Source organism: Chrysochloris asiatica, unplaced genomic scaffold (genome assembly GCF_000296735.1).
Source record: "Chrysochloris asiatica unplaced genomic scaffold, ChrAsi1.0 scaffold00062, whole genome shotgun sequence".
Classification (NCBI taxonomy): Eukaryota; Metazoa; Chordata; class Mammalia; order Afrosoricida; family Chrysochloridae; genus Chrysochloris; species Chrysochloris asiatica.
Genome location: NW_006408580.1, coordinates 6,765,079 through 6,783,707, shown reverse-complemented (window position 1 = coordinate 6,783,707; position 18,629 = coordinate 6,765,079). Strand labels below are relative to the sequence as shown.

The 18,629-nt window shown below is 40.1% G+C and overlaps 1 protein-coding gene across 1 annotated transcript in view; it reads left to right on the top strand.

Annotated features, from left to right (window-relative positions):
- MAOA (monoamine oxidase A) overlaps positions 1-18,629 on the top strand; it is an 84,305-nt gene that overhangs the window by 30,518 nt on the left and 35,158 nt on the right. The window contains exon 3 of the mRNA XM_006864293.1: positions 6,160-6,297. Within this exon, the coding sequence (XP_006864355.1) occupies positions 6,160-6,297 (138 nt within the window). The remainder of the gene's footprint in view (positions 1-6,159; positions 6,298-18,629) is intronic.

The window sequence follows — 18,629 nt, the reverse complement described above, 5'->3', positions numbered from 1 at the left end:
CCACTCCTTGGGCCACTATGAGTTGGAACTGACTCGATGGCACTTAACAACAACAACCGCAAAAACATTTTGGACTCCTGGTGTGGCGCTGTGTTATAATGCACTGGACCGAAAGGTTGGTTTGAACTGCAAGGTCGGCGGTTCAAACTCACCAGCTGTTCTTTGGAAACCCCCATACAGGGTCACTATGAGTTGGAACTGACTCGACGGCACTTAACAACAACAACAAATTTCACTTAGGATTATTCCCTATGACGTAGTATCAGTATGCTAAAACACCATGCTTACAAATTATGAAGAGTTCTCTTGCTGTTTTGTTTAAAGCCTGAACGTTTATTGATGTACTGACTCCAGTTATATTCTTGATGACTTAAAAAGGATGTTGGACACTAGAGAAAGAGTAGAGGACAGCAACAATGGTTAGTAAAAAAGCAAATAAGGAATATTTGAGGGAAACAATAAAGTCAAAGGAGCACTTCATTCCTGGAATTGCAACCAAATAGAAGCCCTGAATAACTCCCAATTGAAATAAGCAAAACGCTGAATAGAATATATTGTGCTGACCTGACATGGTAGTTAGAAATTTGATCTCCTGGATGTTTAACACACGTATGAAATTTAACACATCCAAAATTGAAGTAGGACTTCTGGTGTGGCGCTGTATGTTCAGCACTGGACTCTGAACCAAAAGGTCAGCGGTTCAAACCCACCAGCTGCTCCTCAGAAACCCTATAAAGGGTAGCTACGAGTCGGAACTGACTCGATGACACTTAACAACAACAACAAAATTGAACTTTTGATCTTCCACATCAAGACTGCTACTCCACTAGCCTCCTCCCTCTTATCAGATGATAGCAACTCCAAATACACTCAGAGTCATCTTCAGCATTCTCAAATTATACGTTTCTCTGTCAGGAAATTCTCGTTGTCTCCGCCTTCCTAACAGATTCAGAATTCAACACTTCCCAACACTTCGACTGCTGCCAGATTACTGCATTAGCTTCTTGACAGAATTTCCTGCTTTCACTGTTGATCCTGTAATCTATTTTGATTGTGGCAGCCAGTGAACCTTTGAAACTGAAGTCTGATCTTAGCATTTCTCTGTTCAAAATCTTTCAGTTGTTACAAAGTTTCAAGAGGGAAGATAGAGTTCCCATTGAATAGTTTTCATCTTGTCTAGATGGGTCTGGTAAAAAGAGATAGGGATAAGATTCTTATGATTTAATAGTGAGTATGTGGAGAGCTCTGGTAGTGTAGTGGTTATGAATCGGGCTGCGAACCTTAAGGTCAGCGGTTCGAAACTACCAGCCGCTCTGTGGGAGAAAGATGAGGCTTTCTACTCCCGTAAAGATTTACACCCTCGGAAACCCTGTACAGGGTCGCTATGGGTCGGAACCGACTCGACGGCACTTAACAACAACAACAACAACAACAAATGTGGAGTCCTAAGGAGCTCTGGTAGCGTAGTGGTTACGAATAAGGCTGCTAACCTCAGGGTTAGCAGTTTGAAACTACCAGCTGTTCTGCTGGAGAAAGATGAGGCTTTCTGCTCTCGTAAAGACTTACAGCCTCAGGAACCCTGTACAGGGTCACTATGAGTCAGAACCGACTCCACGGCACATAACAACAACAACAACAATGTGGAGCCCTGGTGTGGCACTGTGGGTTAATGTGCCAGACTGCAAAGCCGTTTGAACTGCAAGGTTAGCGGTTCAAGCTCACCAGCTGCTCCTCAGAAGCCCTATACAGGGTTGCTATGGGTCGGAACCAACTCGATGGCACTTAACAACAACAACAACAACAATGTGGCACTGTGGGATAATGCGCCAGACTGCAAAGCCATTTGAACTGCAAGGTCAGCAGTTCAAGCTCACCAGCTGCTCCTAGGAAACCCTATACAGGGTCACTGTGGGTCAGAACTGACTTAACAGCACTTCACAACAACAAGAATTGTTATCATGACTAATTGCCACTGTCACAATTGTAAAGGTAGAAGTTTTATAACAAAAACGGAAAGTAGTTAATTTTACAGTCCAGAAACAAGAGGCCCGACCCTAGGACCATCAAGGGAGAAGAACCCAAGAGGAATGCGGGACTTTATCCAAACAAACAGTGACACCAGAGATGGAAGCAGAGATGGGGACATGGAGAAAGGGAGCAGCTAAGGACTCTAGATTCATGGGAAGAGAGAGACTGAGAGCTGGCGGCCAGGAGGCAGACTTGCAGAATGTGCCCTTTGGTGGTGTAAATTATTATATATGCCTGAATGTTTTTAAAAAAAAAAAAAAGAGCTAAAATGAGATAGAAATACTTTCAACTGATGGTACGTGGAGGGGATTATAATCATTGTAATGAAACAAGGTGTATGATTTGTTGAGTGTAAAACTGATGATCTGCTCTGTAAACTTTCACTCAATTCACAATAATAACATTAAAACAACAACAACAACAAAAAACACCTTTCAGTCTCACACTTCCTTGCCCAAAGTAAAAGCCAGTGTTCTTACAATGTCCTGTGTGACTTTATGTGAACTATTTCCCACCCCACTACCTCTCTTAAACTCATCTTCAATTCTCTTTTCCTTGTTCATGCTATTCTAACCACATTGGTCTTCCCAATATTTCTTGAACACACCAGGCACACACTTCTGCACGGGTCTTCCTTCTGCCAGGAATGCTTTCTCCTAAATACTCATGTAAATTATTCCCTCACCTCCTTCAAGTCCTTATACAAGAATTCCTACATATCTACTGTATTAAAAATTGCAACCTTCTCCTCTCTTCTCAATAATTCTAACCTCCCTTATTTTGTTCTGTTTATTTTTCTTATTTTCATAGTAATTAACAAATTTAATGATATTTACTATATCTACGGTTCACTTTTTCCCTTTCCCTACTGAATGTGGGGATCTTTCTCCTTGAAGAAAAGAGAAAAAGTTCCTCGATGATTGGGTTCTTTGTTGTGTCTGTTGATAAAATAAAAGCTCCATGAACAGTATGTGAGACCTCAAGAGACATTTGTTGAATGTACAAATTAATCCCCAAAGCAAATCAAAATCATGGAGCCAGATTAAAAAAAAAAAAGTGCTAACAATGGAGATGTAACTACTGATACAATAAATTTATAAGCCAAAAGGACATTCTGAACAACTTTAAGCACTAATTTTGAAAACAAATATGAAATGTATATGCTATATGAAAACATCAATTATGAAAAGTAACAGATTTAAGAAGAAATAGAAAATGTGAATGGCTTTTTAACCTCAAAATCAATTGATTCTGTAGTTTGAGATTTTCCCACAAACCCAGTGCCAAACCTAGATACTCCTCAGGTGTGTTCTACCTAGATAATTCTATTCATATATAAATTCTCCCGGAGAATGGAAATGAATATGATCACGAATGATAGTAGCAATATGCTAATGCAAAAAGCAGATAGAGGGTCAGATAAAGAGGAAGACCCTCTATCAAGATGGATTGACACAGTGGTTGCAATAGTGGGCTCAGACATAACAACAATGGTGAGGATGGTGCAAGATCGGGCAGTGTTTCATTCTGTTGTGCAAAGGGTCACTATGAGTTGGCGCCAACTCCACAGGACCTAACAACACCAATGCAAAAAGCAGTCAGGTCCAATAGAAGAAAGGAAAATCACAGTCTCACTTATGAACGGAGATTGTAAACAAGATGTTAGCAAAGACTATCCTGCAATAGAAAGATAATTTCAATCTGGGTTATCCCAGGAAGGAAACATTCAATAGCCCAAGCCATGGTATTTTCAATCGCCTCATGTGAAAGTTGGACAATGAATAAGGAAAACCATAGATGAATTGATGCATTTGAGTTATGGCATTGGAGAAAAATATTAAAAGTATCATGGACTACCAGAAAAACAAACAAATCAGTGTTGGAAGAAGTACAAACAGAATGCTCCGTAGAAGCCAGGATGGTGAGACTTTGTCTCTCATACTTCAGACATGGTATCAGGAGAGACGAGTCCCTAAAAGAAGGACATCATAGTTGGCAGGTCACCGAAGAACAGGAAGACCCCTAACAAGTTGGATTGTCTCACTGACTGCAGCAACTGGCTCAAACGTGACAACAATGGTGAGGGTGGTGCGGGACCAGGCAGGGTTTCATTCTGTTGTGCAGAGGGTCACTATAATCAGAAAGGACTTGCCAGCACCGAAACACAACAACAGCAACCTTGTTCAATAATACTAGACTCTCAATTTTCTGCACCTAACAAGCTCTGGTAGCGTAGTGGTTACGAATCGGGCTGCGAACCTTAAGGTAAGCGGTTCGAAACTACCAGCCGCTCCGTGGGAGAAAGATGAGGCTTTCTACTCCCGTAAGGATTTACACCCTAGGAAACCCTGTACAGGGTCGCTATGGGTCGGAACCGACTCTACGGCACTTAACAACAACAACAACAACAACAACATATTGGTTGGTGGTGGGACAGCTGGTAGTTTTGAACTGCTGACATTGATTGAGGTTAACAGCCCTACTTGTAACCACTGTGCTACCAGAGCTCTTAACTAACACACTGTTGTTGTTGTGAAGTGCCATCGAGTTGGTTCTAACCCATAACGACCCTGTATAGGGCTTCAATGAGTGACTGGTGAGCTTGAACTGCTGACCTTGCAGTTCGAACCTACTTTGAAGTCCAGCGCATTAACCCACAGCGCCATACCAGAACTCCTAAATAGTCCTCTAATGTGTGGTGCTGTAGAATAAGCACTTGTCTGCAAGATCAGTTTGCACTGCAAAGTCAGCAGTTCAAACTCACCAGCTGCTCCTTGGAAAACCTATATAGGGTCATTATAGGTCAGAACTGATTCAACGATACATAACAACAACAACAGTAACTCCAAAGAGTAGAGATATTGCAATGTATATACAATTATGCATGCACTCACATTTACACATGCACCCCCACATAAATTATCTAAGCATCAAAATGCTAATGAAGTAATGAAGAATCATTGGGCTAATATATAGAAAAGACTGAAATCCAGAGAATGTAAAACTTAATTTCCTACTAGAGGTGGGGCGGTGGGAACCATTAAAGAACACCACTGAAGAAGCTACTGAGAGGAAGTGGGAACCACTGATGAAGTCTTGTAAAGCTAAGGGTCAAGTCAGAGCACCCCTCAGTGTGGTAAATTCCTTATAACTTGAGTTTCTATTGTTACTGTTATAGGTGAAACAGAAAAAGACTAGGGTACATATGTATCTTAGCCCAGCTTCAGATCTTCTCAGGTACAAAACTTGGAATGAGATTATGTAATACTAGTTTAGTCATTTGCTAGACAGAAGCAAGCATCTTCTCTCCGAGAAGATGGCATCCCCCTAGAATATGCATTTTTTAAATGTAATTTTAATCCCTCCATTTCTCCATTTTTCACAAAAATGCAGTGAATGGCACACAATAAAAATGAATCAGACCAACAAGGAAAAAAGGCAACATAAATGAGAACTAAACAACAAAATAGAAACAGATCCATAAGCCAATGTTGCAAAACAGTGGAGGAATTGCATCTCACCAATATTCAGTTTATTGGTTAAATTATCGGGGAATGTGGTAATAAAATTTAAAAGCGGAAAAAAGGCATAAAACTATATTTAAGAGGGGGAAATACAGTTATGAAAGACAGTTTGTGTATTTTTCAATCATTTATTAGGTACATGAACCTTTTTGTACTCTTTTCCTATGATACTTTTTCCCTTAAAGTGTTTTAAAATAGGATAAAGAGCCCATCAGAATGGGTTGATTTAAGATTCCATTGTTGGACATAAGGGAATTAGACCAAATTATCTCTAATTATCTCTAGCAATAACCTAATTATCTCTAACAATAACTCATATTATAACATAATAACTTAAAGACTTTGAATAAGATGTAGCATACAGGATGCACTTCACTTTTCTTTTCTCTTTATGTATTTTATTGCTGAATCTGCCTCACCAATTAGCATACAAATGGAACTGCTTAGAAGTGAGTGTCATACATGCCCCAGGTCTGGAGGGAAAAAGGGTTTGCACTTTATAAGGCACATTTAAGTTTTAAAAATTAAATCGTTTTGTTTTTGAAGACAGACTTTTCCCCTTCATTTTAATGAAAATCTGACCATGTTTTTCTTTTTCCTTCAATAGAACGAGCACGTTAATTACGTAGATGTTGGCGGAGCTTATGTAGGACCAACCCAGAATCGAATCTTACGGCTCTCAAAGGAGCTGAGTTTGAAGACTTACAAAGTAAACATCAGTGAGCGACTTGTTCAGTATGTCAAGGTACGCCTGGCTTTTTACTCTAGTTACCAGTGGAAGGATTTTGTTTGATAAAACAATCATAAAAATAGGCTTTTGGCTTTAAAGGGTACATTTCTTTTCTTTTTCCAAAAATAAATAAATAAATAAAATAAAATTCCCTGGGAACACTTAGAGTCACTTCAGAGAGTTTCAGCTTGGCCCTGTTCTGTGACACTCTCTCTCACAAACACTGCTAAGTCCAACCAGAGCAGAGATGTGGGGTGATCAGCTGCTGCGGTCCCTCGCCTTCTTTGTAATGGGAGTATCTCATCCACACGCATACACAGGTACACACTCTGTGCCTTCCTTCCTCCCTCCCTCCCTTTCTCCTCCCTTTCTCTCTCTCTCTCTCACCTCCAGTCCTGGGTAATCCTTAAGACAACAGTAAAGGCTCAAGAAACACTAGTATTTGAGTCTACCTCTGTAGACTTTGAATAGGTTATTTATTCTCATTCTCACTAGGCATTCCTTTGAACATTGATAATTTCCTTTGCACTTGGCCTTGCTTCTTGGGAAGTCTAGGTCAATTATGTAGTTTCCTACTGTTTAAACAAGAGATTGTTTAAACACTAACTGCTGATGTCCACCTAAGAAACAGCAGCTGTTGCCAGTGTTACTCTTTCCGCTTGGAGCCAAACATAGAGCAGCTGGAGTCTGGAAATGGGCTTGAAGAAATCAAGTTTTTGGTCTGACATTGCAATCCACTTCCTGCAACTGGTGTCTCTAGGGTAGGGCCCATTTAGTCATTCTAATATCAGGATTCCCACATGTTGCTTCTTAACAGCCACTTCCATCCTTCACCCCACCCCAATCAATCATTAGGGGTCAGGAGTCTTTAAGGCCTTTCAGAGATACTTGTTGTGCACACGGGTATCCAGTCAGAGGAGATGAGGAATTCTGGAAAACTCTTAATAGCCAGGTGGTTTGGGATGCTTGGAAAGGGGAATAAACGTGGGGGGCAGAAAACACACCAGGAACTGTTGGAGAAACTGGCTTTGGAAGTCAAGAGAGAAATGAAGACAGTGTACGTAAGTATGGTAAGATGTATGTAAGAATGGTGATCTCAATAGGCCATAATACAAAAGACAAGTGGTCTGGCTTCCCCACTTTCTTTTTCCACATGACGTGGTGTTACTTCTATGGACTGGTTGTTGTTATTGTTGTGTGCCGTGAAGTCGGTTCCGACTCATAGCGACCTTGTACAGGGTTTCCGAGGCTGGAAATCTTTACGGGAGCAGAAAGCCTCATCTTTCTCCCGCGAACAGCTGGTAGTTTCGAACTGCTGACCTTGCGGCTCACAGCCCGATTCGTAACCACTATGCTGCCAGAGCTCCTGTGGACTGATAAGTAAGAGCAATAATAGTAATTTTGTTGTTAAGTGCTGTCAAGTCGATTCCGACTCAAAGCACCGTATATAGTTTCCAAGGAGTGACTGGTGGGTATGAAGTGCTGACCTTGTGGTTAGCAGTCCAGTGCTTATGCTACAGTGCCACACTAGGACTCCTGCAATAATAATAGCAGCTAAAAATTAGTGAGCACTTTTACTGTGTTAGCACATGTAATGTAGAGAAAGATAATAAATCATTTACTAACTAAACTAATAACACATGCTAATTCTGCAAGGCTGTGTCCCTGATAGACTACCAGGATTGGGGGCTCAGTAGTTACATATGATTTGAGGAAATGCTACATGCTGGTAGCATAGTGGTTATGAATCGGGCTGCAACCGCAAGGTCAGTAGTTCGACACTACCAGCTGTTCCGTGGGAGAAAGATGAGGCTTTCTGCTCCCGTAAAGATTTCCAGCCTCGGAAACCTTGTACAGGGTTGCTGTGAGTCGAACCAACTCCACGGCACATCACAACAACAAGTAAGGAAAGGCAGGTGGTGCAACGGCTGCATACCTCCCACTAAGGTTAGCATCACACCATCCTTGATAGTTCTATTCTTAAGAAGAAACATAGCTTTTCGCTCACCTAAAAGGAGATCTACTCAGCTTCTACCTATTTTTCTTTCACAAAAATACAAATATGACTGAACTGGACAAAGGTATTCCATGACATTGAGTTTGGTAGTAGCCTGAGGCTCCTTTCTTAATCTCGGGATCATTGACATTGCTTGATTTTAAATAGAACAATAATAATAATAATAATTGATAATGATTATTTCAATAATTGATCATAATTATTGAACACAGTACATGGCCCACTTGGTCTCATGCCTTCCCTGCACTTTGAGCAATCAATGGTACATGCATACATGATGCCATAATTGTTGATCCCTTAGGGACAGCACCACTCCCATAGTAATGATAATGATAGCTAACTTCTACTGAACTCCTTCACCTCCATTAGCTCGTTTAACTCTCACAAGGGATCCTACCTGAGAGAACCCTGGTACCATTTCACAGTAAAGGTCAGAGGCCAAGTAACCTAGCCAGGATAGTAAGGGCCACTGAGCTGGACTTCAGGTCAAGGCCTTTCCACTTGCCTGTGTTGTTTCTTGCTCCAGGGACTTTGGTGCAGATATGGACTCTAGGAGACACTTGGAGCTAGTGCTTGTCCTGATGGTGGTGGTGGTTATGTGCCACGGAGTCTCCTAGTGACCCTGTATGGGGTTTCTGAGGCTGTATGTCTTTACGGGAGCAGAAAGCCTCATCTTTCTCCCGCAGAACAGCTGGTAATTTCAAACTACTGACCTTGAGGTTTGCAGCCTGATTTGTAACCACTGCGCTACCAGAGCTTCTTGCTTGTCCTGAAAGGTCATCCTATCTCCCTGTGTGCAGTACTGGAGACCATTTTGCTTTGTCCTTTTGCTTGCAAGCCTGAAAGAACAGTGTAATTACTTCCTATAATACAATCACTGTGTCTTGGTTATTATGTTATGAATGTAGTAACTGTACAACTGCCATTTAAGTACCTGATGATGAATGTTTAAGCTTTATTTTAAATTTTAGTACTTACTTGCAAATAACCACTTAAGATGCTAAACATTATCCTTTTCATTATATTTCTTTAAAAGATGTTCCCTTCTAAGGAAAAGATAGAGGATAGATATACTTATTATTAAACCGTCCTCCTATACACTTTACCCTTTTAAAGAACACATATTTTCATCCAAGATAGACAACAATGTTAAGGCATAAATGTAGTGGGTCCATTGTATGAATGAGTGCCTCATTTGTGCTAGTGTATCTTATAAAACATGTCATTTCTGTAATGAGAAATAGTGGAATGGATAGTTGATGATTTGGAAACTGAATAAGCATTAGTGACTCAATGGCAGAATTCTTCCTTCACATGGGGAGACCTGGGTTCAATTCCCAGCTATGCATTCATGCACATCCACCAGCCGTCTGTCAGTGGAGGCTTGTGTGTTGCTGTGATGTTGAAGAGGTTGCAGTGGGGTTTCCAGACTAAGACATACTAGGAAGAAAGGCCTTAGAGGTTTACTTCCAAAAAGTAGCCAATAAAAACCCTATGGATCACAGCAGTCTGATCTGCAACGATCATGGAGATGACATGGAACTGGACAGCCTTTATTCACTTGTACCTGGGGTCCCCTGAATCAAGGTCAGGAATAATAGCAACTAACAACTAGAACAAACTGTAAAGGAAGGAATCCAGGTTAGAGAAAAAGCAGGAAGAAAAAGAAAAGTTCAATAACTATTCTAAACAAGACTATTAATTAGCAAACTCTTAGTAATTTTTTTTAAACTTCACTTATACCAAAGCATCTCAACAGTTACCATTCTATCCATTTCTAGGAAAATAAATCACTTTCTCCCAACATGATAGTGTATTGTGTTAGTAATGCAAAAGGTCTTTCTGACACTTCGCATTGCCTTGTGTCAACCCTGGTTTCCTTAACCCAATCCAGCGCATTTTTTTTTTTTTTCTTTCTGTAAATAGCAGTGAAATAAAGAGGACAAATCACTAGCAGGCTTTTGTTGTTTTGTTAAAACCGGCTGTGTTCTTTATGATACATGCTGCTCCAGCTAAGTTTCCCAAATTGTTTCTTCTGTCAGCTGTCTGCAGTGCTTCTAATTTCAACCTTCTATAGGATTGCTTTTAGTATTCACCTAAAATCTGTTCTTTACCTTTGCTCGATTGCATTTAGATGCATGTTTTGATGTTACAATATGGAGTTACAAGCCTGAGCCTCTTAACTGGGGGGACACTTTTAGCGGTATTTCCCACACATCGCTTCCCCAAGAGAATATTGTCTATTTACTTCATTCATGGAGAGTTACACCCTAATGCTAAACTCACTAATTTGTTCAGCGAATATTTACTGAGTATCTACTGTATACCAGATATTGTTTCAGACTGGACATAAAATAATACATACATGGTAAAGCTTATATTCTCATGGAACTTACAAAACTAAATGCAAGAGACATGAAAGTTCACAATGTTATTGTTATTAGGTGCCTTCAAGTCAGTTCCACCTCATTACAACCCTGTGCATACAGAATGAAACACTGCCCAGTCCTGCACAATCCTCATAATTGTTGTTATACCTGAGCCCATTGTTGCTGCCACTGTGCCATTCCATCTCACCGAGAGTCTTCCTCTTTTGTGCTGATTTTCCGTTCTACCGAGCATGATGTCCTTCTCCAGGGACTGGTGGTGGTGGTGGTGGCTGTGTGCCTTAGAGTCGGTTCCGAGTCATAGCGACCGTGTACAGGGTTTCTGAGGCTGTAAATCTTTACAGGAGCAGAATGCCTAATAATATGTCTGAAGTATGAGAGATGAAGTCACACTATCCTAGCTTCTAAGGAACATTTTGACTGAACTTCTTCCAAAACAGATTTGTTTGTTTTTCTGGTAGTCCATGGTACATTCAGTATTCATTGCCAACACCACAATTCAATTGCATGGATTCTTCTACTGTCTTCTTTATTCATTGATTAACTTTCCCATATATATGAAGCTATTGAAAATACCATGGCTTAGGTGAGGTGCACCTTAATCCTTAAAGTGACATTTTTGCTCTTGAACACTATAAGAAGATCTTTTTCAGAAAATTTGCCTAATGCAATAGATCATTTGATTTCTTGACTACTGCTTCCATGAGTGTTGACTGTGGATTCAACCAAAATGAAGTCTTTGACAACTTCAATCTTTTTTCTGTTTACCATGATATTATTTATTGGTCCAATTGTGAGGATTTTTGATATCTTCATATTGAGGTGCAATCCATACTGAATGCTTACTGATGTTCGTCAGTATTTCAAGTTTTCTTTGCTTCCAGTAAGCAACGTTGTGTCATCTGCATATCATAGGTTGTTAATGAGTCTTCCTCCAGTCCTGATGCCACATTCTACTTTGGATTATTTGTTTCTCAGATTATTGTTCAGCATACAGATTGAGTAATTATGGTGAAAAGATACAACCCCGACACACACCTTTCCTGATTTTGAGCCATTCAGTTTCCCCTTGTTCTAATGAATGGCGATATGTCCAGGTTCTTCATGAGCACAATGAAGTGTTCTGAATTTCCATTTTTTGCAATGTTATCCATAGTTTGTTGTCATCCACACAATCAAATGCTATTGCACAGTCAAAAAAGCACAAGTCAACAATTTTTCTGGTATTCTCTGCTTTTAGCTAAGATCCATCTGACACCAACAATGATAACCCCACATTCTACATCCGCTTCTGAATCTGACTTGGGTTTCTAATAGCACTCTATTCATGTAATACAGCAACCATTTTTGAACTAACCTCGGCAGAAATTTACTTGTGTGTGATGTTAGTGATATTGTTCAACAATTTCTGCATTCTGTTGAGTCACCTTTCTTTGGATTGGACACATATATTGATCTATACCAATCAACTGGCTAGCTGTCTTCCAAATTTCTTGGCATCAACGTGTAAGCAGCTCCAGCATTGCATCAGTTTGTTTAAACTTTTCTATTTATAGTCTGTCAGTGCCTGGAGCCTTCTTTTCCACCAGTGCCTTCAGTGCAGCTTGGACTTCTTCCTTCAATAATATCAGTTCTTCATCACCTGCTACATCTTGAAATGGTTGTTGTTGTTAAGTGCTGTGGAGTCAGTTCCGACTTAGAGCCATCCTGTACAGGGTTTCTGAGGAGTGACTGATGATGACCTTATGGTTAACAGTCCAGTACTTATTCTGCAGTACTACATTGACCAATTCTTATAGGTCAGTGACTCTACAGATGCCTTCCATTTTCTTTTAATGCTTCCTGCATCATTCAAAATCTTGGCTGTGTTTTTGCTGTTGTGTGCCATCAACTTGGTTCTGACTCATAGCGACCCTATAGAGGGCTTCTGAAGCTGTAAATCTCTACAGGAGCCCAAAGTCTTATCTTTCTCTTATGGGGTGGCTGGTTAATTCAAACAGCCAATCATGAGGTTAATAGCCTAGGGCTCATGTTGTTAAGTGCCATCGAGTTTGTTCTCTGTATAGGGTTTCCAAGGAACCACGGGTGAGTTTGAACCACTGATCTTTTGGTTCACAATCCAGTGCTGATCCTACAGCACCTCACCAGGAATCCAGGCTCATAGAAATCTTCAATATTATAACCAGCAACTTGAAATTTTCCTTCATTTCTTTCAACTTGAGAAATGCTGAGCATGTTCTTCCCTTTGGATTTTCAAAATCCTTTAATTATAGTACTTTCTCTTCTTGAGCTGCCCTTTGAAATTTTCTACTCAACTCTTTTACATCATCATTCTTCCCATTGCTTTAGCTTCACTATGTTCAAGAGCAAGTTTCAGAGTCTCTTCTGACATCCATTTTGGTCTCTTCTTTTGTTCTTTTCTTTTTAATGACCTTTTTGTTATCCCACAATTTTTCTGATCTTCAATCCTTTGTCTAATGCATCAGTTTTGTCCTTGAGATAGTCTTTAAATCCAGGGAAGGTATACTCAAGGTCATTTATTGGCTCTTGTGAACTTTTCATTTGCTTCAGCTTCAGCCAGAACTTGCAAAGAGCACTTAATGGTCTATTCCACAGTCGACTCCTGACCTTGTTTTGGCTGATGATATTGAGCTTCTCAATCATCTCTTTCCACAGTTGTAGTTGGTTTGATTCCTGTGTATTCCATAGAATAAATTCTTAACTGGTTTTATAGCAAGCAGGTTTTACGAGTGTTGTGAATTTGACATGATTTTATTTGAAAGATTATATTGGATATATAAAACTCATTTAATTTAGTCATTTTGCCTTACAAGGTGGGTTTTAAGCGGTATCAGCTAGATATATTTACAACATTCTCTTTATCAGTTATCTCCTTTTGGATGGGACTTGAATGCTTGTTGGATTGATTTGTTAGTTGCATCAGTAAATAACACCGTCGTCTACCATTAAGTTGTTTTTGTGTATGTTATGAGCAGATTTCATTGCGTTTTGGAGACTTGTGAGAAATGCTCGTTTTCTTTTTTCGTCTCTATGGGTTCCTCCACATTGTAATAATGCAGATAGAGTGACAGGTGTGTAGAGGGGGAACACAGACAGAGAGAGATGCAACAAGGCATTTCCCAAAGCTTCTCTTATGGAGAAATTTACATATTTGTACATTGTCACTTTCTTCCTGCTTTTCATATGCTCTCTAAATAAAACTAGAGAAGAGAAAACTATATACATGTTTATTTTCAAAGAATGACGTGATAAATATTTATTCAAAAGAACATAGGCTTTCTTGATAGTAACAGCTCATTAATCAGTTTCTCCAAGTTTTGACTTTAGTGTTTTCCAGACATTTACTCCAAGCTTCTATGACAATGACTGAAATCAGAGGCTTTCCAAAAAGTATGTGTTCCAGAATTCTAAGTAAGTTTTGTTCTTGTTGCTAAGAGGTGACCTTTATTTTAGCTACTGGGTCATGTTGAAAGTGGGGGATGTAGATGTTGTTAGTTTCTCCCTTATAATCAAGTATTTCTTTTGAACAGAGAGATTATTTTGACTCTTCTTTTAACACCTTTTCCATATCAACTCAAGGCAGGCATTTATGCTATCTTCAGTAAAAGTTATATTATCACTTGCAACTTGTCTCTGTAGGAAGCTCAAGATGTGAAGGCCTTGTGGGGATGTTCCTCATACTCCTTTTTATCGCCTTTCTTTGAGCACCTAAATGCTCCCCTTCCTCATACTGTGCTGTTAGTATCACCTACGGTCTCTACGATACCATTACACATTTTACCTCATGAAATAATGAGCATTAGTTCCTTATTTTATAGAAGCGCAGAAAGTTTCATAGCCAAAGTGAGACTTTCCAGCTCAGACCCAGTGATCTGTATGTAGGTTCCATCCATGGGGAAAAATTCAACTTTTGAATCCCCCCTAATAAATTGTTATCATGACTAACTGCAATTGTCACGATTTGTTGTTGTTGTTAGGTGCCATCGAGTCGGTACCGACTCATAGCGACCCTCTGCACAACAGAATGAAACACTGCCCGGGCCTAGACCAACCTCACAATTGTTACCATGCTTGAGCCCGTTGATGCTGACACTTTGTCATTCCGTCTCACTGAGGGTCTTCCTCTTTTTCTCTGACCCTCCACCTTACCAAACATGATATCCTTCTCCAGCGACTGGTCCCTCCCGACAATATGTCCAGCGTATGAGAGATGAAGTTTGGCCATCTTGGCCTCCAAGGAGCACTCTAGCTGCACTTCTTCCAAAACGGATCTATTGGTTCTTTTGGCAGCCCATGGTACTTTCAATATTCTCCTCCAACACCATAACTCAAAAGCATCAATTCTTCTACGGTCTTCCGTATTCACAATGATAAAGGTAGACATCTTATAACATAAAAGGGGGGAGTAGTTAATCTTATAGTCCAGGAATAGAGGACCTTAGGACCACCAAGGGAGAAGAGCATGAGCAGAATGCGGGACCCTTTCCAGAGAAGCAGCAACACCAGAGATGAAGGCAGAGATGAGGACATGGCGAGGTAGAGCAGCTGAGGACTCTAGATTCATGGAAAGAGAAAGGCCGTGTCTTGGCAGCCAGGAGGCAGATTTGTAGAATGTGCCCTTTGGTTGTTTAATTGATTATATATTCCTGAGTGTTCTTGTGTAATCTATAAAACAAAACAATAACAACAACTGTGAATAGAAGCAAATACTGTTGAATGATGCTGCTGGAGGGGATTGTAATTATTGCAATGAAATAAAATATGATAGGCTGGGTGTAAAACCAATGTTCTCCCATGTAAACAATCAATCAATTCATAATAATAATAATAATAATAATAAAAAGATACTATAAAAGTCATATTACTCCAGTAGGCTCTGGAGTCCTAAGATGCCACTTTAGAAACTGACCCACTGTTGGTTCCTGGGAGCAGTACGTGGTGCGGTTTACCTGTCAGGTGCTGTACTTCTCTTGTCCTTGACCTGTAGCCCCTCTGGTCTTCTGTGAGCACCTGACTCCAGAAAAAAACCCAGATTGCTGGAGGCATCACCCAGTGAGGTTCAGTAGGTGAAGACCACAGATGGATTTTATCAGTTTATTAAATTACTAACACTAGAGGTCTCAGAGGAGTCCCTGAGTGGTGTAAACAGTTATTGTACTCAACTGCTAACCAGAGGTTGGAGATCTGAGTCCACCCAGAGGTGCCTGGGAAGAAAGGTCTGGTGATCTACTTCCCAAAACTCAGCCATTGAAAATTCTATGAAGCACAGTTCTACTGTGACACACATGGGGGTGGGGGCGGTCACTTTGAATTGGAATCAACTCCTGGCAACTGGCTTTAGAAGTCTAGGACATGTTTTGGAATTGTTGGCAATACATTGTTTTTGTTAGATTATTTATATAAACTTATCAGTCAAAGTATTGAACAAGATAAGAGAACATTTTATTTTATGCCATTATTCCTTACCTGGTTTCATGAGCAACAACAATAAAAATAATAGATTTAAAGTGGATGTTGATAAATTGTAGTACTTTTTATAAGCCAGCGTAGCAGATGGAGAAGAAAAAACAAACACAAGTAAAGACAGCAAATGGTAATGGGCCTTTGGTTATAATAAGAAGCTCTGTTTTGATCGTACATGAGGGATTATTTTCTGAAAATCACAGTTGTATTTTGTTTTTGTTTTTGAACAAAGAAGCTAAAAATATTAATGCATTTTTTTTAGTTTTAGACATCAAATAAAAGGGCGTTTCATTCTTTTCCCCATTTAAAAAAGATTTTCTTTTATTGCTGTGAGTCACTGGAGACTTCAATGACAAGAATTACTCTTAAAGCCTTGTCCTATTTAGAAAACTAGATACACTTTTTCTCTCAGAAGTGCCTTTCTTCTTCCTTTACACTTTTAGGGGATAAATGGCTGATCTCGTTTCTAGGAAATAAAATTCCCACTCAGTATAAATTATAACCCTTTGTTGCTGCTACTGTGTGCTGTTGAGTCAGGTTCAAGTCTTTACAGGAACTGAAAGCCTCATCTTTCTCCCACGGAGCTACTGGCGTATTTGAACTGCTGATCAACATGTAACCCACTACACTATCAGAGTCCCTTAAATCACACTCAATGTGAGGTTAATTGTTGTTGTTGTTAAGTGTTGTCGAGTCAGGTCCTACCCATAATGACCCTGGATAGGGTTTCTGAGGAGCAGCTGGTGAGCTTGAACCACCGACCTTGCAGTTCAAACGGCTTTACAGTCTGGCGCATTAACCCACAGTTCCACTTCTTCCATTCATTTAGAATAGGGAAGGATCATTCACTGCAAAACCTGTTCATTGACCACTAGTCGAGAACACCCTCTTTTGGTTGGAGTGGTGGGTAACTGCTGTGGGGTGGGGATAGAGCTGCAGAGGGAGGAATAGAGGAAGTAGAAAGCAAGGAGAAAGGAGCAAGAGGTGGTTTTAATCTCAAGGTGACAGTTACATTCTAAATGGCAAGGTCAGAACCTCTAAGGAGTTCACTTATCATGGAGAGTAGCAAAATCTCTCAAGGTATCAAATGTTCTTATATAATTTTTCATTCTATCCTAACAGTTCTTTTTTGCTATTAACCAAAATGCCAAGACCCCACCTCTTGAGGAAGTGACTCCAAAGTTTCACAGCCTTTGAAAAAATCTAGTTGCTGTAAAATCGATTCCCATTCATGGTGAACCCATGCATGTGTGGCGGAACAGAACTGTGCTCCGTAGGGTTGATTTTTGGAAAGTAGACAAATAGGCCTTTCTTCTGAAGCAATTCATATGGAACTCAAGCTTCCAACCTTTTCATTAGCAGCTGAGCACATACATTAACCCTCTGCACCACAAACTCCTTCACAACCTTGTTGTTGTTAAGTGCCATCGAGTCAGTTCTGTCTCAGAGACCCTGTATAGGGTTTCTGAGGAGCAGCTAGTGGGTTTGAACTGCCGAACTTGTGGTTCACTGCCCAGTGCTGATCCTACAGCATCACACGAGGAGTCTTTCATCGTAATGATCCCATATGTTGTTGTCTCATGAATACACGTTGACCTAGCCACAAGTCTTTTCTGCCATTGCCCTGCCCTTCCATTTAACAGACGTCTTGGTGTGACGCTGTAGGATAATGCACTGGCCCACAAGGTCAGTTTGAACTGCAGTGTTGATGGGTTCAGACTCTCCAGCAGCTCCTCAGAAACCCTATACAGTGTCGCTATGAGTCAGCCTTAGGCTGAGATTTAATTTTCTGTGTTTGCCAAGTACCCCGTAGCCTAGTTTCCATAGCAAGATCCAGAGAAATGTTTCTTAAAAAACATCAGACTTGAGGAATGGTGGGAGGAAACCACTTCTGGCACCCAGTTGCTGACCAATAATGGGTGGTAAAAGTCGACTGTGTAGTTGCGAATCTGTGTAATTTTTTAGTCAGTTACCAAGTTTTGAGTATCTGTGACTTTTCTCAGTCTGTCCATTTTTTAAAAGGAGTCCTGGTGGTGCTGTGGACTAAGTGTTGGGTTATGTGCAAAAGATTTGTTCCCATTCTGTGGGTTCCCTTTTTACTCTTTTGGTGAAATCTTTTGATGCACATAAGTTTTTAATATTTAGTATGTCCCACTCATCTATTTTGTCTATTTTTGTTTGTGTACTTTTCAAAATGTTTGATAGTCTATATATGCCCTGAATTAGTGCTATCACATTTGTTCCTATTTTTTCACTGATGACCTTTATAATTTTGGGGTTCACTTTTAGATCTTTGATCCATGCTGAGTTGGAGTTGGTTTTTGTATAGGGCATGAGGTAAAGGTCTTGTTTCATTCTTTTGCATATCGCTTTCCAGTTCTGCCAGCACCATCTGTTAAAGAGACTGTCTCCTCCCCATGCAATATGCCTAGACACTTTGTCGAAAATCATTTCACTGT